The 27,431-nt window shown below is 36.5% G+C and overlaps 1 protein-coding gene across 11 annotated transcripts in view; it reads right to left on the bottom strand.

Annotated features, from left to right (window-relative positions):
- gulp1a (GULP PTB domain containing engulfment adaptor 1a) overlaps positions 1-27,431 on the bottom strand; it is a 110,344-nt gene that overhangs the window by 29,411 nt on the left and 53,502 nt on the right. For 10 of the 11 annotated variants that reach the window (XM_051709128.1, XM_051709136.1, XM_051709137.1 and 7 more), the window contains one exon: positions 23,068-23,147. The exons of the other annotated variant lie outside the window; for it this stretch is intronic. In XM_051709128.1, coding sequence (XP_051565088.1) covers positions 23,068-23,095 — 28 coding nt within the window. In that variant the 5' untranslated portion in view covers positions 23,096-23,147. The remainder of the gene's footprint in view (positions 1-23,067; positions 23,148-27,431) is intronic. 11 annotated transcript variants of the gene reach the window in all.

Here is a 27,431-nt window from a genome sequence, read left to right as displayed (position 1 = left end):
TGAAAGCCACATTTCCAATGTTTGTAGAACAGCATTCTTCCATCTCAGAAATATTGCTAAGTTACGAAACATGCTCTCTGTTTCTAATGCCAAAAAATGAATTAAAGCGTTCATGACCTCAAGACTAGATTATTGTAATGCATTATTGGGAGGATGTCCTGCAGGTTCCACTAATAAACTTCAGTTAGTTCAAAATGCAGCAGCTAAAGTGCTGACTAGAACCAAGAAATATGATTATATCAGCCCAATCTTAGCATCCCTACATTGGCTACCTGTTAAATTTCACATTCATTTTAAAATACTTCTAAATACTTCCAAAGCCTTGAATGGTCTAGCTCCACAGTACTAATGTGACCTTCTACCATGCTAAATTCCATCATGCTCACTAAGATCGCAAAATTCTGGCCTGTTAATAATTCCTAGAATATCAAAATCCACAAAAGGGGGTAGATTATTTTCCTCTTTGGCTCCTAAACTATGGAAAAGTCTTCCGAAGATGGTTTGGGACTCAGACACACTCTCTCAGTTAAGTCTAGAGTAGACTAAAGACTCATTTATTCAGTCAGGCATACACCTAATTTATCTATCAACTCATAGAATATGAGATGTGTTTCCGGTCCAGCAGACCTAACTAATGCAGCCTGCATTAGTTAGGTCTGTCGGAACCGGAAACACATCTCATATTCTATAATCCTGTTTTAAAGTGAATGGCATCTACGCTAATATAATTCTATTTGTTTCCCTGTCTTAACCTCGGGATACATATCCTGAAGTTACCAAAGCCTGTCATATCCAGCTCTGGTCCTGCATGATGTCCAACTCCCACTACTATGTGTTGCTGAATGATGACGACTAACTGCAGCCTGTGCCAGCCAGTATCACTTCAGTCTACTACAATGGACTTCACAGAGGATGAACTGATGCCGACACCAACCATCAGACATGGGATACTTTCTGGACACTGCCTGAAACTTGAACTTAAGATGAACTTCACCAGAAATGAATCTGCCACAAGCTTACAGTCGAACTGCAGTGCACTTTACTGACCTCTGCCTGCATCACATTGGTCAAAGGATGGACTACACTCTTAAAATGTAATATGTAGATAATAAATTAATTGCAGCCTTCATCAGCCAAATAACAACAGACAATGTATCTGTTTGCACTTCCGCAGTTAATTAAGAATGTAAATTCTAAGATTTTAGTCATTAATCTTACAGTTAATACAATATCTTTTTGTTCATACAATGGCCCTTTAAACTTACTTAGTTTATTAATTTTAAATCTTGACTTGTACTACACAAAAATAACTGATATTGGCATTATTTTCAAGCTGTTTAACCAGAGGGGAACTGGCCCCCACAGTGAGCCTGGTTACCCCCAATATTATTTTTCTCCTTTAACCAACATCTTATGGAGTTTTATGTTCCTTGCCACAGTCGCCTTAATCTTGCTCACTTGGGGTCTAAATATCAATATAATTATGTTCCATTATTTATTTTAAGGTGCAATTTACAATCATGTCTTTTTGTCTTCTTCTTTTTTTTTTTAAACCGCACTATGCGGTGACTATGACATGACTATATTACAGCTTCTTCTGTTGAAGCATAATTTTCTGTAAAGCTGCTTTGAAATTATATGTGTTGTGAAAAGCGCTATACAAATAAAAATGACTTGACCGATTTCAGCCCCAGTAACACTAGGTTTTAAGCGTGCAAAATTATTTCGGACACAGCAACGGACAGGATATGACATCATGCTTGAGGGCTTCTTGTTTTTATAAATAATAAAATCACAAATCACATATAATATTATACTCAAAGTGTCAAAATATACTATCTACTCACTTTCCTGCAAAAATAAAAAAACAGCTTTGAAATATGTATTCTTTGTATTAAGCCTAAGAAGTCAGTGTGTGATGTTTAGATCTTATATAGGTCACATATTTTCTTGTCATCTGACTTCGCAGGTCAGAGTTTACCAAACTTGAAATTTCATCTGCGGTGGAATGTGAAATTTATTCACATGAGCTTGCATTTCCAGTCTCCCGCTTTCGGTCATGTTTGAATGGGTGTGAATGAAGCATGAAGTGTAGTGTGACTACTGCTTTTAGCTTAACTTTCGACCTACTGTCGCCGCATTCAAAGAGATATCACTCTGTCATGTCTCCATTTGTCAGGTTTTGCCATTTAAGAAGAAGTCTGGTACATTGCCCTTTAAAAGGGAGAAGACAGCAAGTAAAATTAAGATCAGACATGTGGCACTTGAAAAATTAGAACTTTGACAGCATAATTGTCAGAAACACACTGTTCTGTTATGTTTAGAAAAGGAATGTGAGGGGGTAGCTCATCAAGAAAAGACATTGACTACCACACCTGGAGTCGCAAGTTCGAATTCAGGGCATGCTGAGTGTCTCCAGTCAGGCTTCCTAAGCAACCAATTTGCCCGGTTGCTAGGGTTAACGTTGGGTTAACCTACACGTGGTCGCTATAATGTGGTTTTCACTCTCAGTGGGGTGCGTGGTGAGTTGTGTGTGGGTGCCGTGGAGAATAGCGTGAGTGCCGTGAAGAATAGCGTGAGCCTGCACTAGGTCTCCGCGGTAACATGATGATAAGATGCGCGGATTGACTGTCTCAGCCGCAGAGGCAACTGAGATTCGTCCTCCGCCACCCGGATTAAGGTGAGTCACTGTGCCACCAGGAGGACTTAAATCGCATTGGAAAAGGGCAGAAAAAAAAAAAAGAAAAAAAGAAATGGAATGTGAAAAAGTCAATGCACAACAACTATAACTTTTCACGCTCTTTTACCAATAAATTCTTAAAAATCTGCTTTAATGCACTACAAATGTAAAGCTTTTGACAGAGTGTTATGCAATGGTATCCTGGACAAGAGCCATTCAGCCATTTACAAGACAACAATGACCAACTAATCTCCCATTTGTCTAAGTAAAACTTGGGCAGATCAAAACACAGGCCCTTGAGCACTCAGAACTTCTGTTGGTATTTCAAGAGAGCACTGATCGATTTTAATTTAACGGAGTGCACAGCAATTCATTGTAAATCTTTAGAAAAAGAAAACCCAATGAAAGATTTTTTTTTTTTTCAATCTGAAATGTGAATGACTATTTTACAGAGTCATTAACATTTCAGACAGGAAAAAATAAAGAATGTTATTGTGTTAAATAAAATAGGAAAGAAAAAAAAAATCACAAATAATGACATTCAATGGAGATCAAATTTCTAAAGTTTTGCTAAGCTGTTTCTCCTGAGAAACACACCCTTGTAACTTCATGTCTCAACTAGAGTTTCATAACACATCAAATTGCGCTCAGATTAACCAAGATACCAAAGTCTTGAATCAAAAGTCAGAGATTTATATGTTAACTCAAATATTTCTCATAAAATTCTAGATCAAGTTATAGATTAAACTTGTACTTGAGCTTTAATGTTAATAATCTAGGATCAGACGTGTGAATGGCGAACTCTGTGCACTTTGCTAGTTTTAATACTTTTTATGACATAAATCGGTGAGATTCGATACACTCTGTTCCATAAATGTTCTAGGAGGACAATATGTCAAAATCCTTGGGCTCTGGAGATATTAAAAGACACTTACATGCTCAAACTGACACCCCTGAGCAGGCCACGGGCCCGGGAGTCGATTTGGACAGAGAGATGTGGGAAATGCGGTGAGAGATGTTGAACATGTTGGCAATGCTGACAAAGGTCATTGCTGACCTGGAGGATCTTGATGTGATACGTCGATCGATCACTGCCATGGAGGTGAAATTCACTGATATGGTTACAAGAATGGGGGTTGTCGAGAAACGGATAGATTGGAAAGGGAATTATCTGCAAATCCGCTAGCAACCAAGGTGGATTTGGAGCGTGTCTGGGAGAAGTTGGAGGACATGGAAAACTGTAGCCGGTGGAATAACATCCATATCGTCGGAATTCCGGAGGGTGAAGAAGGACAAGATATGGTGAAATTCCTAGCGGCTGGAGTTTATTTTGTAGGATAATACACCTTTAGGACAGTTTTATGGATGAAGCTACATGCTCTTTGTGTTTATTCTGCCTATTGGCTAGAGTCTGTTTTATAGATTATCTTTTGCTGTGTAATTCTGTCTCACAAAATGTTTATAGAATCACTGGACTTGAGCAATCTGACGGCAAAGTTGTCATGGGGGTTCTCGTAGGCGTGCATGGACTGTTTGAGTTTGGAGGGATGGATGCCAGTTGGCGCTGTCGTGCGCCAACTGGCATCCATGTCGTGGGTTAATGTGCACATTTTTCTTTTTTCTGTTTGTTTGGTTCTGGGGAATGTTTGGGGTTTGACTGCTGCACTAATGCACTTTTTATAGTGCTGGCTCAAGTAAGAGCAGGGGAATCATTACACTGATAAGTAAACATCTATAATTCAAATGTCTCAAACAGAGTAAAGATAAATTAGGAAGAGTCATTATAGTTTTAGCTGAAATTCAGGGACAAAGTCTTATTTTGGCAAATATATATGCACCTAACGTTGATGTTCAGGGCTTTTTTATAGATCCTGAAGGGATGTTGCAAGCCGCTGGCACCCCTCATGATATAATATTGGGAGGAGACTTAATCTTTTAAGATTAAGTGAAGCAATCTTAATCTCATAGTGAAGCAAAAGTGTGCAAGCCCCCTACAGCAACAGTGACGCTTCACAGGATGTGTACAAATCTTGGTCTTACAGATATTTGGAGACTTTTCAACCCATCTGGTAGGGACTATACATTTTTTTCTTCAGTCCATAAGATTTACTCTAGAATATATATATATATATATATATATATATATATATATATATATATATATATATATATATATATATATATATATATATATTTATCTAAGTCCCTCATTTCATCTGTTGCTGATTGCTCAATTGGAAATATTTAAGTCTCAGATCATGCCCTGGTGTGTTTAGAGGTGTTGCAACATACGGAGAAATATAAATCATAGTTGGCACTTTAATGTATCCCTTTTGCAAAATCCTGAATTCCAACAAATGCTAAAGGCTGAAATCAGTGTCTATACGGAGACCAACTGGTCCTCAGTATCCTCTGTGGGTGTGGCTTGGGAGGCAAGGTGGTTCTTCAGGGGGAGGATCATACAGTATGGCTCATTCACCAAAAAATCCAAAACATGAGAACTCATGGAATTGGAAGGGAATATTAAAAGTGCAGAGGCAGATCTGAAGCACCGAATGTCATCTAATGACAAACAAATGGATTAATTTCAGATTATTTTACTCTGGATTGCCCTCTTTCCCCATTATTGTTCTGTCTTGCCCTGGAACCATTAGCAGCCACGATAAGAAAGGAGGATGATTTTTCATGGGTGGTGGCGGGAGGTATGGCGCATAAGCTTTTGCTTTATGCAGATGATATTTTATTATTCATCTCCGCCCCTACTAGATCTATGCCTTACCTCCACAGAATTATTAATTCTTTAAATTCTCAGGATACAGAGTTAATTGGTCTAAATCCGAAGCTTTGGTTCTGACAGTGTACTGCCCAGTAACGGCTTTTCAGCTGGGCACCTTCCAGTGGCCCAAACAGGGCATTAAATATTTGGGCTTTTTATTCCCAGCAAATTTGTGTGATTTAGTTAGAGTTAATTTTGACCCTTTAATAAAAAGGTTTTCGAGCGATGTGGGCAGGTGGGCTTCATTACATTTATCTATGATTGGGAAGGTTAATGTTATTAAAATGAATTGTATTCCAAAATTCAACTACCTGCTACAGTCTCTCCCTGTCATTATGTCCCCCTCTCTTATTTCAAGCAATTTGATAGCATAGCAAAGTCCTTCCTTTGGAATGGTAAACGTCCCAGATTACATTTCAGTAAGTTGCATAGGCCGACTGACAAAGGTGGGTTAGGCCTACCCAAGATTTTGTTCTATTATTATGTATTCGGTCTCAGACATTTGGCTCATTGGTTGCTTCCACCTGAGAGAGCCCCTCCCTGTTTCGCCATTGCAAAGCCTTTCTATCAAACTAACCGGAGAAATTAAGTTACACCGCGTTATCTCGCATTTGCACGCATTATGGACAAAAGTGTCCAGAGTGTTTGATTCAGACATTTATATAAATGTTGCGTTGAACATAATTATATTTATTTATCACACATTATGCACATATACAGTGAAATACTTTTTTTCACATATCCCAGCTAAGCTGGGGTCAGAGTGCAGGGTCAGCCATGATATGGTGCCCCTGGAGCAGATAGGGTCAAGGGTCTTGCTCAAGGGCCCAACAGTGGCATCTTGGCGGTGCTGGGGCTTGAACCCCCAACCTTCTGATCAGTAATCCAGAGCCTTAACTGCTGAGCCACCACTGCCCCCGCTGTGGTGGCTCAGTTCACATTGGCTTTTGGCTGAACCCAAAATTAATAAGTCCCCTTTCTGCTGGACAATGTGAACTGTGAGGGAGGTTAATACGCTTGGTGACTTATATGAGAATGGAGCGTTGAGATCCTTTGAAAATATGTTTCAACATTTTGGGATCCACAGGTCTCAATTATTTAGGTATTTACAGCTGCGCCACCTTCTTTGTACTATTTTTGGGAGTAGCATACACCCCCCAGTGATGATTACTGCTTTTGGAAAAGGCCATGAGATATCAGTGTATTACTCCCTGCTAATTCAGAGTCTGGGGGATGGAGCTTCAACTTCTCTCAAGAGATTATGGGAGAAATATTTAAACTTGGTATTGGAGGAGGGAGTGTGGGCTAGGATTCTAAAAAATGTCAAGTCTACATCTAAAGGTGCAAGGGTGGGCCTTATGCAATTTAAGATTTGACATCGATTCTATTGGACCCCCTCTAGAATGTATAGGCTTGGTCTTAAAGACACATTCACCTGCTGGCGATGTCAATCAGAAGATGGGGACACAACCCATGTTTTTTGTTGGTGTGTTAAGATCGAAGATTTTTGGTTGAGGGTTCAAAGTTTTATGTGTGACGTATTGGACACTCAAATTTCATTTTGGCAATGGGGCGGTCATTAATATAGGGGATAAATAATAAAAACATTGGGTCCTAGCCAGTGTTATGATCGGCAGGCAGGTCATCCTTAGGGGATGGAAGTTGGCTGAAGTGCCCTCATTTCAGGAGTGGTGCATAGAGATGGGCAGGGTGGCGGCATTCGAAGAAATGTCATATAGAAAGCATGGAAACTTGGTGTTATTTAATAAAAAAATGGGGCAGATATTTGGCATTTTTGGAAGGCTCTCGGGGAGGGGAAGTGGAGAGAGATGTGTAGTTTTAAATGTGTGTGATTTTTATGTATATATTTCGTTTTTTAGTTTTGTGTGTATTTGCAAGCTGGACCACAGGGATATTTGTTGAGGGTCAAGGTGGGGTTGGGGACTGGGAGGGTGAAAGGGAATAATGGGGGTTAAAAGTTGATTCAGTGTATATATGTTTGCTTTTCTCTTTTATGTGTCTGAATCAATAAAAAGTGTTAATCAGAAGGAAAAAAAAGTATCAAGCCAAGACGTTTGTATTCTGATCTCACTAACTCACATAAATTGCTTATTGAAAATGTGCCTGTTTTCTTCTTCCACTGACTGTCAGGATACAGTATCACTGCTGCTGAGCTTTCTCATAAGGTGTGTGTGATTCATAGGTCAAATGAAGAGCATACACCTCAAAATGTCACAGTGTGCCTTTCTCTGAATTATAGGTGTTCTTCGAGATCACAGTGATGCTGAAGCTGATCACAAAACATCTAGAGAAATGCATTGTTTGTTCTCCTATTTTTAGAACACTAAATAATATAAATGAAGGATGGGTAAAACAAAGGAAAAACCATTGTATGTATAATAGTTTGTACATCAACTGGCTGTGAATTTCTAATTATTAAACAAATAGTTCAGATTCTTAATTCTGATTGGATGACCCACGTTCGAAGTTGTTGTAAAATGCTGGTAAACACACACCTGACCGCACATACTATTAAAGGAATATTGCGGGGTTCAATACAAGTTAAGCTCAATCGATAGCATTTGTGGCATAATTTATTATCACAAATATAATTTTTGACTTGCACCTCCGTTTCTTAAAAAAAGCAAACATCTGGGTTACAGTAAGGCACTTACAAAGGAAGTGAATTGGGCCAATCCGTAAACATTATAATACGAAAAACAAAAAAAAAAAGACACCCACAAGACAATATCCTTGTTACCATGACTTAAGTGTGATAAACTCGCTTACTTACCTTTTCTGTGTAAAGTTATATCCAATTTATCCCTTAAACAGGCAACGTGCACTACAATACAAATACTCTTTAGTTTCTTATAGGGGTATGAGAAAGAGTTTCTCACCCAGTCTTGATATCATGTATCATAGTTGGGTCTGTTTTGAGTATGTGGGTCACATGACTTGGTTCAAATTTTCTGTGATAGTTAAGTAAAACCAACATGCCCGCCCATGGTGCAGGACATGGTGACTTTGTGATAATTAATTATACATTAATCTTACTTTTCTCCAGTAAAAGAAAAAATAATAATAAAACTGCTAATATTAATTGTGAAAACTGTCTTAAGATGCGGAATAAGAAAATTAAGTCATATGTTGTTCATGCTGTTATTTAGCACATTTTGCTAAGCTAAACTTTTCTCAGTTTTGTTACACACACACACACACACACACACACACACACACACACACACACATTCTCTCTCTCTCTAACACACTCACACAAACACACCCACTCATTCACTCACTCACTCTCAAACAAACACACACACACACACACACACACACACACACACGTGTATATGATGTGTTTTAAAATAACAGGGGAAATCAGAAACGCATCATTTTTTGCAATAAATAAAAAAACAAAAATATTGATGACTTTGATATTTTGTACCTTAATAGGGCAACACATCCTGGGAGATTCAACTCATAAAATAAATCTATCTACCAGGTGGATGCTGCACACTGGTGGTGGTTGAGGAGATTCCCCCTATACTATGTAAAGCACTTAAGAGTGCCTAGAATTAAGGAATTAATTAATTAAACTCCAAAATATTTCAAATATATAAAAAATTCCTTTGGATATGTTTTACTTAAGTCCAAATGATATAAAAAGTGACATTAAATTCATTTTCAACTCTTGCCCGTTTAAGGGTTAACAAATTAATTGCCATGATGACGTAACGCCGTAAACCCTAAACCCCCAAAACGACCGTAAAAACACCAATTTAAACAGAAGAATTCATTTAAGTGCTTTTATAAAATAATAAGCTTCACATTTCTGCCTTTAAACCCTACAAAAATGGCCCTCTTCACCTCCATTGTAAGTGCCTGACTATAACCTCGATTAAAAAAAAAATAATTAAGAAAAAGGAGGGACAAGTCGAAATTATTTTTTTGTGGAAATTAACATTATACCACAAATGCTGTCGATTTAGCATAACTTGTCTGGAATCCCAAATATGACTTTAATGCGTCAAGTTGAAATGTTGCATGGCAACCATAAATAGTCCATCATTAAACTTAAAAACGATCCACGTTACATCGTGGAAGAATAGTTTTATTAGTTCTGACAGTTTAATATTAATACATTTACCTATTTACTGAACATTGGTGTCTTTTATTGTACTGCTGTTGCTGCCAGTTTTATAAAAGCAATAAGCAACTTTAGTGTATGTTACAGTGATTTTACCATGGTTGAAGGGTTTAAGCATGCCGCGGCTTATTGTTTTAATTTAATAAGGCAAACCAGAAGAGTGCCCAAACATTGATGTAGTTTCCCACACTATAATACAACAATCAATAATAATGAATAAGCCTCAGAGTAAGTTCTTGTCAAATATTAACATCTCAACATTCAGTAGGATGGCTCTGCAAGGGCTACTGAGGAATTCAATAGTCTTAGTAACCTCAGCATCTAATTTTACACCTGACTGCTTTTATCCATTGAGTTTTGAATGGCACTAAGACATACAGTATAAGCATGTAAAGTAAAAGATATGACTGATCTATTAAAGTAGTGATGCTTCTATGGGCTACTATAGCTAATAGCAAAGAGATGCCCAGAGGCCTGTTGCATGAAGCCGGTTTCAGTGGCTACCCAAGTTAAGTTTGTGTTAAGTTTTGGCAAACTCAGTTTTTCATTCTCAAGAAGTTGGGTCGGTTTTTAGATACTGAACAAATCAGCTGTGAGTAAAGTAACTAATTTATTTGCTTTTAGAGTATTTAAGTATTTTAGTTTTATTATATACATATCCAAATTGTTTAATTGTTTCCTTTATCACAAACAGCCTATTCTGATATATGTTTTGTAAAAAGCACCATAGTATTACAATGTTTTTTTTTTTTTTAAACATGGTCTGTGGTGATGCCATGTTTTTGACATGCTGTAGCAAAACCATGGCATTTTTTTTCAAGTACCTTGGAGTACCATGGCAATTTCATGAATTAATCATTCAGTACCATGATATTACCCTGATAACGGCACAGTGCTTTTGTGTTAGGGCTTTGTTTTTCTTGTCTCATCACTATTTTTACTTTCTCTCATCTCTGCTCCCTCACTTCATCCTTTCATCCTGCTGCTTCCACTCTGACCTCATCATCCTCTTTACTAAACTGACACTTCCTATAGTACTTTCTCTTAATTTCCTTTTCATATCAATCTAATGTTATTTTACTGTATTCTGTCATTAATATTTAGCACCTTACACCAATAATGTGGCAGAACCATGGTATAGTGATGGTGTCAAGATAGTATACCATGGTTCTGAATGACTACCATGGTAGCCTAAATGTCCAAAAATGGTAATACCATGGTACTTTTTTGAAAGTGATTAGTCTAATGGCTTATGAGTTTCAACAGAAAACAAACTGGCTTTGGCTGAATCAGACAGATCCTTTAGTATTCTATGAAAGATGTATTGAATTCCTATGTACACTGAAAGCGAAGCGACCCATTATAATTAATAAAGCTGTCTACACTGCAATTGTGCGATGTCGGAAGTGCAGATGCAATCAAGTATTATTATTTTTATGAACTTACAATAAAATACATAGAGTGGACTTTTTATCTGACCTGTTACTCTTTTGAGGTCACGCCACTTCGATGTTCGGACTGCCGGAAGGGGATGCCACTCGAAAGCTCATTTCAAATGAAAGTGAGAAAATTAATGTTTCTCCAAGGACCCTTCCACAAGACGGTTAGCGAAGGGTACATTCATACAGTAAAGCCATGTTCCCTCAGAGTACCCACTTCAAGGGCTTTGCACTTCGGAGGGAGTAGGGTATAGGGAGGATCACCTGCGATTGGAATTCGCCCCTGATCTGCTGTAGCGCACATTGTTAACGGCACCACCTAATTTTCTTCAATGCTTCCACAATTTACAAAGAAATATTATGACACATTTAGATTTTAATTTTGCTTTATCTAATTTTTTTATTTTTATTATTAAAATGTCTTCCCATTTTCTGGACGACCACAAGGGCACCTTTAGATTTGTAAACAATAGGCTTGCGCCCCTGCTGTCCCCCTTCTGTGCATGCCACTCTTTCCACCTGAACAAATATTCTGGTTAAAATTATATTGCAGGCACAAAGTGACATGGCTTGCAATTTATTAAATTTTATTAGGCTCTTTCATTTAAATAAACACACAAGATTTTACATTTTAAATGAATATATAGATTTTGTAAGCTTTTAAAATTAAGCCAGTGTTCTTATTGTGAACCTACTGTATATACATTTGATTACAGATTATATTCAGTTATTTTTTCCAGAAGTCACCTCAAACTTCTGTGGGCAGCAGCGGTGTTTCTTCTTGTTGTGTAAATGAACTCTGAAGCTCTGAGTTTGTTCAACTAGCTTCGTGCAACAGGCATCCGGGTTCTAAGCCTTTGTGTTGTACTTCAATAGAAGGAGAGTTGAATGCAGTCTTGCATAACCTGGGCCGCAAGTTCTTCATTGTAGACAGATTCATATGTTTATCCATAATTGTGGAGTATTCTCTTGTCTCCAGTTCTGTAATATGAAAGCTTGGATGTATTGGAAATACAGTGATGAAATGTTCAGCCATTTCTTCTGAGCTTGTTGCTAAAAAAATAATAATTAAAGAACAGATAAAGAAACAGAAAAAGTTGTGAAAACAGCTTGCAATATGTAAGTGGAATCTTGTGTACTTTGGCTGAAGTTATTTACAGGATACAGCAAAGTGTTCTGGGAATAATAGATTGTCAATAACTAACCAAACACACTTATCAAATGCAACAATTTATGAGCTTAAAAACATGAAAAGAAAAAAAAAGCATGCAGAAATCAAATCAAAGACCAAGCTAGTTCATTACTCAAAATTTCACGAGTGAGAAATCTTTTGTGGTATTCAGCCCATTCAAGCTGATCATGTGTGGGTTCAAACTTGATTTTTTTATGCTCTAAATATCAGGCACTGTTGCTATTTCATGTTCCGAGTCTGGTAATTGGATGCGTAAGTCTGGAAAGAATCTGGGTCCAATTACTTCTTTGTCATCACACAAACAGTGTACTTCTTCATTTAGGCTTTATGGATTACAAACCATCTAGTTCTGAAACTAAAAGTCTGTTCCTCTGGAGTAACTGAATTTAACCTTTAGCTTCACATTTGATTACTTTATACTGCAGCAGATAACCCTAAAATCTAAGCATTATAATTTTGGTTGGACTAAAAATAACGTTTCCAGCTACATCCACCAAACTTGGCACAGACCTGTAGCTTGTTGTGACTTGGTAAACTCTTTCTTTACTAACCAATTAGATTTACGGTTTTTGCATAACTGATGATCAAAACCATCTATCTGTCTGTCCGTCCGTCCATCCGTCCGTCCGTCTATCTATCTCTAGATATAAATAGCTGTATCTTAAAGAATTAAAACTAGATAGGGCCTAAATAATCTTCAAAGTTCAAGGCTTTTTAAACTAAGATCAGATATCAAAGTTTGTCTTGATGAACTTTCCTTTTCTAGTTCATTTTATTAGACTAAGCTTAGAGACAAATTATCATTCCTGAACTCTGCAAAAGGATATACATTTATGAGCTTATAGGAAGCATATATGGTGAAAGACATATTTACAGTGCCTGAATAACCAATGATGAATCACCTACCTAATTTCAACACAGGACAGGATTAGTCAGACTTCATGAGACAGAAACCTCTCAGTGAATCTTCTGTAACATTACATCACCACAAACACTAGTCATGGCTGTTTAATACATGCACGGCCATAAAATGATTACTGTCTGTCTTTGGTAAATGTCTGTACTGTTCATAAGTGGCCTGGATGGACCTTTTTGTGTCAGTAGAAGAATTTAGTGCTGTTTTTCAGACAGATGGGCTACTGGTGTTCTCCATGGTCAAACAAAACTTTCCTGTGTTCCAGAATAGAGGCAGCAGTGACAGCACGAACATTAGCATAAGGCAGTAGAGGGAAATGTGTTGTGGCCACAAGAGCTTTTTTCTGTTCTGTGCCAGAATAATGACTCTTATGTTATGCCTCACCTCTTAATGAAATCAGGTTCCAACTTCTCCTGGGTAAATTAGCCAATGATAACTCATTTGTAGTGTAATACACTAATGGTGCACCAACACTAGTAGCAGCATCGGATAAAATATTAACATACTCATTAAAAAGCTCCTATACCAAAAAAAAAACAAATAAAAAAAAAAAAAAAAAAACAAAAACAAAACAAAAGGATACTACGCAGCATACATAGAATGTTCGTTATATAAATGTTGCGATAATAAGAAACATTAGCAGCAGAACAAAATGTCAGAGGATTGGAAAATAACTTAAGAGTAAATAATGTAGTCTGATTTTATGATGCCTTGATGATGGGCTATATTGTCCAGTACCTTTTTTTTTAACAGTGGAGTTAACTGTTCATTAAATTAGTACCCAAGATACTGTCAAATCTTCAAAAATTACAGTATTATAAAAAAATACAGATATTGGTATGCAATCTAAAAAAATTGTATAGTGAATCCCTATAATACACCCTTTCATTCATATAAAAATCAGATGAATTACGTTTCAGGGCCCTAATGGGCCGCTGCTGTGTTGTCACTATGTCTTACATTCTTTGCAAACTAAAATAGACAAAAAAAATAGACTTGGTTTTGTTGAAATTTTTAGAATTATTTGTGACAGTCTTGGAAGCATTAATTAGACTGGATTGATAATTCTGACCAAATGACTGTATGCCATCGTTTTCCAGAATAAGTGTGTTTATGAACTATAATGGAGTTTTATTGTAGTTGTATACTTTCTAGCAAATTGTATATTTTATTTAAATTTAAAAATGTTTTTATTAAATAATATTGTAATAAATATTATGTACTATATATAATAAAACATAATTTTATACTAAATATAATCTAAATATTGTAATTATTTGTAATAATTATATATATATATATATATATATATTAAACTGTCTTTTTTTAAAGAAAACGTAATGTTCATTGAAATATATACATATTTATTTCTGACACATATCAGTCATGGCTGTCGATTTGTATGTGTTCATTTAGTGCCATTAATTATATAATAAATAGCGCATTAAAAAATTAATGGAATTAATCACGCCTCCTGACCCGTACGTAATTTTTGTAATAGAAGTATTTTAATAGTAGACATGAGTTTTAATCAGGTATTTTCATGTTTTGCTACTTGCATGTTGAAAATTCATGAAAGTATGTCATATTTAGTATGTAAATGCTTGCCTGTTTATGTAGAGAATGTTGCTGTTAACAGATGTCATGTCTCTTACACCGATTTCATTATATAAAATGTATGATTGCAATGCAAGGAAACGCACGTACATCTCCAGGCTTTGCTGAAAGTGTCTCTTTAATATAATTCGAGTTACCCCATTGCAAATCGAATTAGACTGAATTAAGTATCAATGGTTCTTAAGGCATTGTTTATAGACTCCAAAAATTTCATTTTCTCTATATAGATCAGGGGCCTCATGTATAAAACTCTGCTTAGATTTCTTCCTAAAGTGTGCGTAAGTACAAAAGTCAGATTTTGCGTACGCACAAAAAAAATATCAGATTTATAAAACCGTACGTACGGCAGAACCTGCGCATAGTTCCCTTAATAAATCTCGTCTAGCGGAAGATTGTGCGTACATGCACATGATTCATTCCCCACCCCGTCTCCTCCCCAACATAACCATATATGGAGCGTACAATGCCTGTTTTTACTATGCATATCCTCATCTGCATACAATTACCATATGCATTTCACCATCCAGACACGTGATTACTGCATTTAATGGTACAAGAAACTGTATTATAAGAAATAAGACTGTAAATGCCACATATAAGGTTAGATACTGCACCATGAAGAAACATAATTTATTAAGATATGAAGTTGTTTTCAAAGAATATATCTTGAATATCCCTTGGCAAAATGTTTTTATCTTTGCAGACATAAATCTAACCTAAGCAATTTTGCTGCTCAGAAAACCTTTTAAATCATTTTAGTTTTAAGTTAAATATTTATAACTGGAAACAAAATGAAAATTACTAAAATTCTTTGTGCAGCATTGTCTGATATCATCACATTACTAAGATTTTATTTTTGACTGGTAGCCTATTTTATATTCAAAAAACAGCTCAATGACAAATGTACTTTTCATAATGTGTTTTTATTAGACTAGATCAGGGTTTCATTGCGATGAGGGTAGGGATGAGGTGGAGCAGGCAGCACATTTGATGCGCATTTTATGTGCATTGCTGTACCTGTTTGCAGCGATACAATACTGTTTCTGATGAGACATGTCTCTCCAATGGTCCATATGACTACTGAACGTGGCCAGCAGTGCCTGTCTTATAGCTACTGTGCATTTTACCGAGCCATTTCACATCAGTCAGAGTCAAGTGCGCATCGCATTACAGATAATCTTTATTCAGATGCTGTACTTATCTCAGTACATGACTGTAATAGAACAGAAAATATGTAAAATTAAGAAATCTTCACTGTCATTTTTAGTTAGGCCTACTCTGTAAGTTCCTTCTCTATGATGACACGGGAAAGTTCTCCAAACGCAGCGCATCCCAAACCAACATTTCCCTTTTACAGCTTATATTTGAATGCCTTTTCAATTAGTTACATAAAAATAATATAGGCGACTATTGGCTTGATAACAATTACTTCTGTTTCAAGTGTTTAACTACATACTTTTTTATTCTAAATGTAAATTAAATGAAAATCAGAGTTTATAATCAATCTGTTCAGTTCATTATTTGTCCAGCTGGAGTCGCCAATTCACACACACCAGTTAAAGAGTGCGTACGTGCAGTCAAGAGTGTCCGGACGGTGCGCAAATATTTACGGCAAGTTTATTTTTTATAAATTACGATATGTTCGTGGGAAATTGCTTACGTGCATTTCAATGCCCATTTTGTGCATACACAAGATTTATACATCAGGCCCCAGTTAATTCACCTTCTGTTCACTTTACTCACCAACCTGTTTCAGGATTGTATGTGTTAGATTACTTTTTATGTTTAGATTAGCAATAAAGTCTTGTTTGTATTCAAAGATAATTTGACTGTGGTATATTTTGATAAATAATCTCGTCACCTGATTTTAAAAGATCTTGCTTCAAAGCTCAGAACCATATCTAATATATTTGCAATATTATTTTCAATAAGCCATGAGAATAATATTACTCCAAGAAGTGAATTAATCATAATTCCATTATTAAAGCTAATTCCTTACTATAGAAATTGTGAGCGGATACAACAAGCCGTTGTATTACGATTGTAATGGTGGAGAATTTTTTTCAGACAAATAATCTAATTATTTGTCATTTATCTTTCTTATAATGGTTGTTGAATGGGACTAATTCCATTATACATTTCCCTACATAATGATGGAGGTACGCGGGCACTTTAACCCATACCATGTACATTTATACTACCAAATTTTCTTACATAACATTCAAACCCAGTTAATGTATTTCTCACTGGCAAAAATACTTTTGTGTGCCCTCTAGTGTAGAAACACCAAAATGGTTATGTCATAAATATCAGAAAAAAACACAATGAAATAATCCTATCCTATTCCGGTTAAAAAAAAAATGCATATACTCATGTGTCGTTCGTCACACAAGTATATTTTTTCACCAGTCCAGCACACTGCTAGAAGGCAGGCATACACGGTGCGATTTTCGGCTGTCGTGCGAGCTCCCAACCGATTTTTTCCAGTCGGGAGAGATCACATGGAAATCGTGGGTGCTCGTGTGGTCGCGGCTTGCATCGTGTGAGAGGAATTACGAGCAGAGCCGAGTGGCTTACGAGCAGTTCACGACCTCCGATTTGGCGATCTACCTGAAGCTGACCAATCAAGAGAAGGTGTTACATGATCAATTTAAACTGAGTGTTCATGAAGCTTTTACACATTTGGAGAAAATGTTCATGTTAAAACTGTGTTTTCCCCATAACATTCACGACCACATCACTGAGAAGGATTCTACAGAAAGGTTCTCTGCTCTTCAAACAAATCATTTGCCATACGGGTTGCGCTAGAAAACGGACGGACAGAGTTTTCAAATTTCCGTCATGGTCTATTCTTATTCATCATACTTGCATTTGTTTCAGTTTTAGGGCTACATTTAGGGGGATATAGCATCTGTTATAATTGTATATGCACACAATTGTTAGTGCATATGTGATAGAAGATTTTTCTTAACTCCCCAAGTGTGTGTCTGGTGACACAAAGGACTTCTAGATTGAAAGTTCTACCTGTCAATCAACCGCTGCGCTAATAAGAATTTTAATAAACTTTGCTACGTGTGGCTTTAAAGCGCATTTACATGGAACAGAAGACCTCACGGATCTTCTTCAGCATGTCTGCTATCAACATGCAAGCAGTGACACAGATGAGAAGGACGAAGCCTACATCTAAAGCTGAATAATACAGGTAGCCTACTCCACTAAAAAAACCTCAGAAATCTGCACTAAACATCATGTTTGAGGTTAAATTAAATCCAAGTATAACCGACAGAAACGGTGCACACATTTTCTGCACTTTCTTTTTAATCTTGTTCATTTTGTGTGCTTTATTATCATGCAGTAACTGGCAGCAACTCACTGACATCATTATTGATGTATGCAGTCATAAAAACACACAGTCTCCCTTCGAAATCTGAATCTGCCAAACATTGGACAGCATTTGTAATAAGTATCCTTTTTTTTGTTTGTTTTTGTTCTTTTAATCGGAAGATGAGTTTTCAGCTAATGCAGCCCCTGGCCATACCATTTTTATTTCTAAATCACAAGCTACAAGGAATTAAAGCAATATCCTCATCTGGCTTTATATCTTATAATGATAAACAGCGCGAAAATTCATATGAATTCGCCAGGTCATAAAGTCGTGTCGTGTACGATTGCACCTGTACGATTTTCAGATAAACTGACTCGTAACGTGTGCAGGGGCTCACAACCTCCCTAGTGTCAGAACTCGCACCGTGTATGCCGGCCTTAGTGATAGCAAGTAAAATTGATACTTCACTGTTTTACCAGACTCGCACATGTCAGTCATCCACGATTTTAGTTTGTCTGTTTTTTTTTTTTTTTTTTTGCAGTTTAAAACATAATTTGTATTTAAGGTTAGATGCATAGGTAGTTTTGATTCTGATGGTACAGTATAAGTTCATAAGCTTTGATGACAGGAGTCAGACATCTGGTGTGGCCAAATAATTTTCCACATTCACATGTCAGCACAATCAGTAAGCCATTTATTCAATATGTATATGATTAATATAACATGTACTAATATAACATGTTAAGGGAGATATTTTACAAAGATAATTGTGTTAAATATACATATTTTCAAAATACCTTGTGTGAATATCATCTATGCGTTAGAGATGGGGTACGTGAATGGATGTTTAATGTTTGGAGGGGTACGCCACTCTAAAAAGTTTGGGAACCATTGCTCTAATGGATATCAATTAACTGCAAACACAACACAAGTTGTATCAAAAAACAAATATTTTTGTCAAATATATGTGTGGCACAATTATTGGCATCCCTTGAAATTCTTATGAGTAAAATATATCTGAAATATATTCCCATACATATTTTAAATTTTTTAGTACACCTGGGTGACTAGGAACATGAAATTATTCAGCCATGACTTTCAGAGGGGTATAAATATGAAGTAACACACAACCCAAATTCCCTTAGTCATCTATCACAATGGGTAAGACCAAAGAATATAGTTATGATGTAGCTAAAGTATTGAAAATACTTATTTCCACCATCAGGGCAATAATTAAGAAGTTCCAATCAACTGGAGATGTTAAGAATCGACCTGGAAGAGGACGTGTGTCTATATTGTCTCCAAGCATGGCGAGGAGGATGGTTCGAGTGGCCAAAAACTCTCCAAGGATCACAGCTGGAGAATTGCAAAAATTAGTTGGGTCTTGGGCTCAGAAAGTCTAAAAAACTACAATCAGATGTCACCTACAGTGGTGTGAAAAAGTGTTTGCCCCCTTCCTGATTTCTTATTTTTTTGCATGTTTGTCACACTTAAATAAATGTTTCAGATCATCAAACAAGTTTAAATATTAGTCAAAGATAACACAAGTAAACACAAAATGCAGTTTTTAAATGAAGGTTGTTATTATTAAGGGAAAACAAAATCCAAACCTACATGGCCCTGTGTGAAAAAGTGTTTGCCCCACCTGTTAAAACATAACTTAACTGTGGTTTATCACACCTGAGTTCAATTTCTCTAGCCACACCCAGGCCTGTTTACTGCCACACCTGTTCTCAATCAAGAAATCACTTAAATAGGACGTGCCTGACAAAGTGAAGTAGACCAAAAGATCTTCAAAAGCTAGACATCATGCTGAGATCCAAAGAAATTCAGGAACAAATGAGAAAGAAAGTAACTGAGATCTATCAGTCTGGAAAAGGTTATAAAGCCATTTCTAAAGCTTTGGGACTCCAGAGAACCAAAGTGAGAGCCATTATCCACAAATGGCGAAAACATGGAACAGTGGTGAACCTTCCCAGGAGTGGCCGGCCGACCAAAATTACCCCAAGAGTGCAGCGACGACTCATCCAAGAGGTCACAAAAGACCCCACAACCACATCCAAAGAACTGCAGGCCTCACTTGCCTCAGTTAAGGTCAGTGTTCATGACTCCACCATAAGAAAGAGACTGGGCAAAAATGGCCTGCATGGCAGAGTTCCAAGACAAAAACCACTGCTGAGCAAAAAGAACATTAAGGCTCGTCTCATTTTTGCCAGAAAACATCTTAATGATCCCCAAGACTTTTGGGAAAATACTCTGTGGACTGACGAGACAAAAGTTGAACTTTTTGGAAGGTGTGTGTCCCATTACATCTGGCGTAAAAGTAACACCGGATTTCAGAAAAAGAACATCATACCAACAGTAAAATATGGTGATGAAACAGATAAAGAAATCTAAACCTTACTGCCTCAGCCAGAAAGCTTAAAATGGGTCCAGGTTGGATCTTCCAGCAAGACAATGATCCAAAACACACATCAAAATCAACACAAAAATGGTTCACTGACCACAAAATCAAGGTTCTGCCATGGCCATCCCAGTCTCCTGACCTGAACCCCATAGAAAACCTGTGGGGTGAACTGAAGAGGAGAGTCCACCATGTGGACCTCGGAATTTGAAGGATCTGGAGAGATTCTGTATGGAGGAATGGTCTCAGATCCCTTGCCATGTATTCTCCAACTTCATTATGCATTATAGGAGAAGACTCAGAGCTGTTATCTTGGCAAAGGGAGGTTGCACATAGTATTGAATAAAAGGGTGCCGATAATTGTGCCACACATATATTTGACAAAAAATATTTGTGTTTTGATAAAACATTGTTGTGTTTGCAATTGTTTGATATCCATTAGAGGATACATTTTTGTGAATATTTTGAATGAAAAATCAAAAGGATAAACAATAAAGACACATTTTTTCACAGCCTTCTTTGCTCATATTTACCAAGGGTGCCAATATTTCTGGCCACCACTATATTTCCTACCATCTAAGCAATTCAGGCTTGATGTTGTAACTTCATGTTTTTATGAGCCCTGTCAGCAGGGGGCAGTCAGTGCACCTCAACAAACCTCTCAAGCAGCACAGCCACAGGAAGAGAGCCTGTCGCACAGAATGGCTGCATCCAAAAACTGCAAAATGCTGCCTTCTGGGGCTGTATATGGAGGTAGGATGAACATAAGGTGCTTTTCTGAGACCAGTTTCCTTAAGAGTTCCATTCATTCAAAAATGCTGTCGGTTAAGCTGTTAACTGATAAGGCAGCAAGGTAGGACTGTGCGATTTGATTAAATTAATTATTATTTACTTTTTGACACAATATTTATCTTTTAAATCGAAGAATCCATGTTTGGCATAAAAATATTAGCAAACACTATAGTTACTGTAGATACGTTTTCAATCCACCAAAGGATGAATAAAGAAGGGAAAAAATTTTCACAGCACTTGGCTTTGGGTGCTTCACATCAAATCATATGGATAGGCTATAAATGAGAGAATAAAACATCTAACGGTCCTTCTTTTAACATGATGCTTCAGACAGATCGCTAATTATTGTTTTGATTTGTGACGTGTTTCAAGTGAATTGTGATCATTTTGACAATCTTTGCGAGTTGAATTGTATGATAAATCATTTCATATTGCTGCACTGCTCAGCGTGTACCGCTAGAGTGCACCGCGTGCCCTGGACTCTTTCGGCAGCGGTTTATGGTTATATATTCAAATGGTTTGATATAAAATGAACACTTTCTAGACAAACTTCATTTCTAGATAATGATTTCTAGATAACTTTCTATATATTTGGTTTAGATACAAACTTATACCTACATTGGCTAAGAAGCATTTTGCAGTTTTATTATTTTATCTGGGTTTATTAGATTTAAATGTATTTTACATTTACACTATGTTGACAATTTACTTTGTGCATTTTTTTTTTTTGTTTTTTTTTTTTTTTTGCATTTTTCTTAAACACCTATAATGAAACAATTTTTGATTTCTCTAACCAGCTTGCCTTGCATTATAATAAAGAACATGTTATTTGAAACATGTTGGAGTTACTTTTTAGTGGAGTACATTTAAACATTGAAAAATCAAATCATGAATCATCCATAAGTTTGAAAAAAACATTGAGATTTTATATTTTTTTTTTGCCATATCTTCCAGCCCTACAGCAAGGCAGCAAGCCAGCTGCCTACATTTTCGGATGCAGATGTGTTCTTGACAGCTGGATCAAGATGTGATTTTCAACTGCTTTTAACTAGACAAAGCGTCCTAAAAATGCGGTGTTTATGATGCTAAAAAATACAATTAAAAATAGCGCAAATGAAACGCAAGAACACATCCTTGTGAGAACAGGGCAAAACTAAGAGTTGACAAACTCTGATGGATTGCACAAATGCATTGCTCAAATCTCAATTCCTTATTGTTTAGCCCTGCATTCATCTGACAACACAACTCCAAACATCACTGTATCATCCATCAAGTTCAAGAGCTTTATCTGGGAAAGCCCTATACCATTTGCAATTATAATCTATATCTTCAAAAGCAAGCCAAACAAGGCAACAGGAGTTTTCTAACACAGAAATATTGGTTATCACATAAAAACCCATTAATTTATTCTGGAAAGAAGGGTGGGACAGGTGGTGCTACATAGAGCTGTGGCAAAAAGCAGACCTGTAGAGTCAGACAGGCTGTCTGCTCCAAGCCACTGAGAAATGACAGAAACATGAGAGATGGGAGGAGATGACCAAAGACAGATAGAGAAAAAAAGAACATATGAGAAAGAGAGACAGAGAGAGAGAGAGAGAGAGAGAGAGCGAGAGAGGAGAGAGAGAGATAACTGGATTTGAGCGAGGGAGACAGACAGGGAGAGTTTGAATGGTAGAGTTTTATAAGGACTTCTTGTTAGACATACAGTACAGTAGCACATAGAGCTGACAGATAGACAGAAAAAAAAGGCAAGAGCTGGTAACATACACATACCTTTTTTCCTGTTAAATGCCTTGTTCATACTTGAAAACGCTCTGTCTCAGCTGTGATTTCCTGGAATGTGCCACCTCTACCTGGTTGGAGAGCGGATACGGAAATTTACTTTACTGAGTCTGAGGAATCTGACCATATGACAACAAAAACATTATGGAGAAAAAAAAGAAAAGAAAACTAAATGTACTGAAGCATACAGTCAGGAGGGATACCTGTACTTAATAAAAAATGAACATATTATAGGTAAATACTAGTGCTATACTTATACCAGCCAAGCCAATAAACTGAGATTTTTTAGATGATCAGTGTCAGGTGTACAAAGTGTCTACAAAATCCACCAACAGCCTTGTCAAAGAATAATGCAGTTTCCGTTTTCAAATATTTTTTTTGTGAATTCTGATTATATATTGTGTAAAAAATATTTTAATCTAGTTATCAATATATTATCCACTGAAAAACCCATATCTGACAACCACTAGTAAATACACCCTTTATTTGAATGTGTACTTTTTGAGGTTTAAAGACAGACAGAGTCAGACAGTGAAGTTCAACAAGGTGCTACAGAAAAAAATTGGAAAGTTTAATAGAACTCTAAAATGGAGAAGTCTAATAGAATTTCCTTTCACTTAGTTCCTTAGGTTTCCTCTCAGGCAATGTCGCACATCAGGGGTAAGCTTAACCAATGATTCACACGGGCTATGACACAAACTAATCAAATGTTAACCCCAATGTGCAGGCCTATTAGAGAAGCGTGAAAGAAAAATAGAGCGCGAGAGACAGATCTCCCCAAGGGGTCTGTGTGTGAATGAATGATTTAACTGATATTGTGAAGACAATAAAAACTTTTCCACAACTGTTTCATAGAGGTATAGACCTAGATTCAGAGTAGCACCAGATTACATTTTTTGACTGGAATGAAAATGAGGCTGGGAGGAATAGAAGTACAGTCTCCTCAATGGCATCAAAAGGTCACACCTAATTTTCAATACTCGTGCCTTCTGAAATTTTTTGGTGCATGATTCATCTGTGCACGGTATTCCAAATTTAAATAAAAGTTTTCTTCATAATCTTTCGTCAAAATGTAATAACCCGCCTCTGAAATTACTTTCATTGTAGGCTTACGTCAACAATCCCTCTTACTTTTTGACCCCTCCTCTCCTGTCAAGCATCAATGTCTAGAAGTAAAAAAAAAATAAATAAAAAATTAAAAATTAAACGAAGACAAGCATCCCATTATGTGCTCTACTAAGAGGAAATGGTATAAGCTCAATTTAGACATTTATTTATTTTTATTTTTTTTGTGCTATTTATATATATGACCCAGAATGCTTTATATGAGTCCCTTTGTACAGCATCTTACAAAATAAGCAGTGTAACAAATGATGTGTATGATGTTTATGGCTTGATTTCATGCAAAGGGGTGTGGTACTTCACTGAAGGGAAGCAGTAAATTATAGTATTTTGTGATGATGTCTTGGCAGAGGAGATTGTGATTTACAGTTCAATGAAAAAGGCAACATGAATGATTTTTTTTTTTATTATTTATTTTACCCTATCTGAACCAAACCACCCCTCCTCTTACTATTTACCTGACAACAATATATAAGCAGCTTGTTGGGTTGAGTCAGGGAGGCATATATCCGCAAAAGCAAGCCTTTGTATTGAGGATTGTGTTAAATGAGCTGAATCACATGTGAATTACTGCAAAGCTACCTCACCGCCTATGCATTCAATGACACACAGAAAGGCAAAACAGTGGAAATTACATGCATACAAATGTTGTTTCACTGACTTTTCCTATTTAAGCCAACAAACAAATGAAAAACTACTTTTACCCTCTAGATACTGGAGCAATATTATCACCACAGTTAATATTTTAAGAATGACAACCAGTGACACACAGTATACAGGCATATTTATGTTTTGGAGACCCCCAAGAGACCAACGCAAACAGGTTTCAGCATGGCAGACTAATTAAGGGGCTGAAGAGAAAGGCAGAGAAAAGGTACTTGTGTTTTTTCATTCACGGTCAATTGAGCTGTCAAAAAGTGCCATGCAGAGTCAAATATACAAGGACAGTGGTCATATCTGACTGAGCAGGTAAAGTCACGAGTTTGCAGCATCACACCTGCCAACAGCCTAAAGACACCAAGAACTGGAATAACTTTATAAATCATTAGAAGTTCTGTCATACTTCAGAAAATGTTTCCATAAAAAGGACTGACATATACAAACTGTCACATTTACACTCAACATTCCACTGATTGCCTTGATTGCCTCACTTACAGTATTAAAGGGATAGTTCACTTAAAAGTGGAAATTCTGTCATCATTTACTCACACTCATGTCATTCAATATCCATATGACTTTCTTAAGTGGAACGCAAATGGAGTTACCTAGCAGAATGTCTAAGCTGTTCCTGGTCCCCATCCACTTTTATTTTTAGAATTTAAATATTTCATTAAAATTTCCTTTAATCCCCCATTTTTATTCCAGGTCTGTGTGCCTTCCGTCTAACATAAAAGGAGATGTTTTTAGGAAGATTTTTAGTCTAGTCACCATTCACTTTCACTGAAACCTATTTCTATACAATGAAACGGAATAGTGACTGAGGCTGTCATTCTGCTAAACATCTGTTTCATGGAAGAAATAAAGTCATACAGGTTTGTAACATCATAAAGGTGAGAAAATGATGACATTAATTTTTGGGTAAACTATCCCTTTAACACATTTGCCAGAGCTTCGCAGGAAAACAGGCAAGATTATTTGGTAACACTTTACAATAAGGTTCAATTTGGTAACATTAGATACAGCAACTACTTTAGTTAACACAAACTAACAATTAACAATACTTTTACAGCATTTGTTCATCTTGTTTCATGTTAATTTCAACAGAGTATTACATTTATTGCATTACAGTAATGAAATAATGTATAAATATGTCATGTGCATATGTAAATTCACTCATATTTAGTACAATAACTGTACATACCCCTACCTTGCACATATTTTACCACTTGCACATGTACATATGGCATTTTATGTTATATGTCTGTTTATACTCTGACCTTGTTTTATATTATGTGTCTCACTGTAATGTTCTGTGTGCACTTGCTTGTTTCCCCATCACCAAAAAAAAAACAAACAAATAATAATAATCCTTGTGTACGTGAGCACCGTTGGCATTAAAGCTCATTCTAATTCTGATTTTTTAAGTAACAAGTTGTATATGTTAACATTAATTAATGCACTATGAACTAACATGAACTAACAATGAACAATTGTATTTTTTTTAACTAACATTAACAAAGATGAATAAATGCTGTAAAAATACATATTGTTCATTGTTAGTTCATGATACCTAATGCATTAAATAATGTTAATGAAAGGACATTTACTGTAAAGTGTTACCGATTAGAGGTCGACCGATATATCGGTTTTGCAGATTAATCGGCACCGATAACAGATTTCTGGAACTATCGGTTATCTGCAAAAATCCACACCGATAGTTTTTCCCCATTGTGTCCGGTGCTGGAGTGGCTGGGAAGGGTCCGTTGTTGTTATATAGTATGAGAGCGGCCTCTAGAGGCGAAATAAAAACGATCACCTCACTGATGCCTTGTGGTGTTTGTTTTGACACTTTAGACAACAGTCTTCATTATAAAGTAATTAATTTGTTGACTAGATGCTGCATTAGTAGAGAACAGCAGTATGTTTGCCAACAAGGCAGAGAGGACGCTAACATTAAAGCTAACCTGAAGCGGTTAGAACAATGTGACAAAAATACACGCAAGTCCTACCCACATTTTTAAATGTCACGATTGTTACCATCTATTAGCATTAGTTTATATCCAGCTGGTCACGTTTATGCATTCGTTAGCCAGCTAAGCTGCATATTTAAAGCTAGAGACATGATAAAGAAAATTAATATCTTCATGCAGCCGAGAGAAACATATAATTAAATCAGAAACACAGCTGATTTATATTTTAAAATATTATCCTCACTGTAATACGATGACTTCAGATCGATCACATTCTTGCACTAAAAAAGGCTAAACACAGCACAACAAATAAAGTTTAACAGAAAGCAGGTGTCTCAATATGCTTTTAAAGTCTTTTTAATTAGACACATCATCTAAAAAACAACGCTCCTGCATGAGACGCTGAATGAGCAAAAACAAAGGGAAACAAATACATTCATCTTGCGCACGTTTACATAAAAAAAAAAAAAAAAATGGATGGTTGCAAAAGCGTTAGGTGTGAACAGCCCCTTACAGGTGGTGGAGGTCTTTGGCCATTGCGTCTTGCTCTCTTATAAGCATTTCTCAGATTAAGCAATGGGTCGTTTAAATGCTTTGTTAGGA

This window comes from Myxocyprinus asiaticus, chromosome 10 (genome assembly GCF_019703515.2).
Source record: "Myxocyprinus asiaticus isolate MX2 ecotype Aquarium Trade chromosome 10, UBuf_Myxa_2, whole genome shotgun sequence".
Lineage (NCBI taxonomy): Eukaryota > Metazoa > Chordata > Actinopteri > Cypriniformes > Catostomidae > Myxocyprinus > Myxocyprinus asiaticus.
Note: the sequence above shows the minus strand (reverse complement) of the source record. Positions and strands in the feature narration are given on the sequence as shown.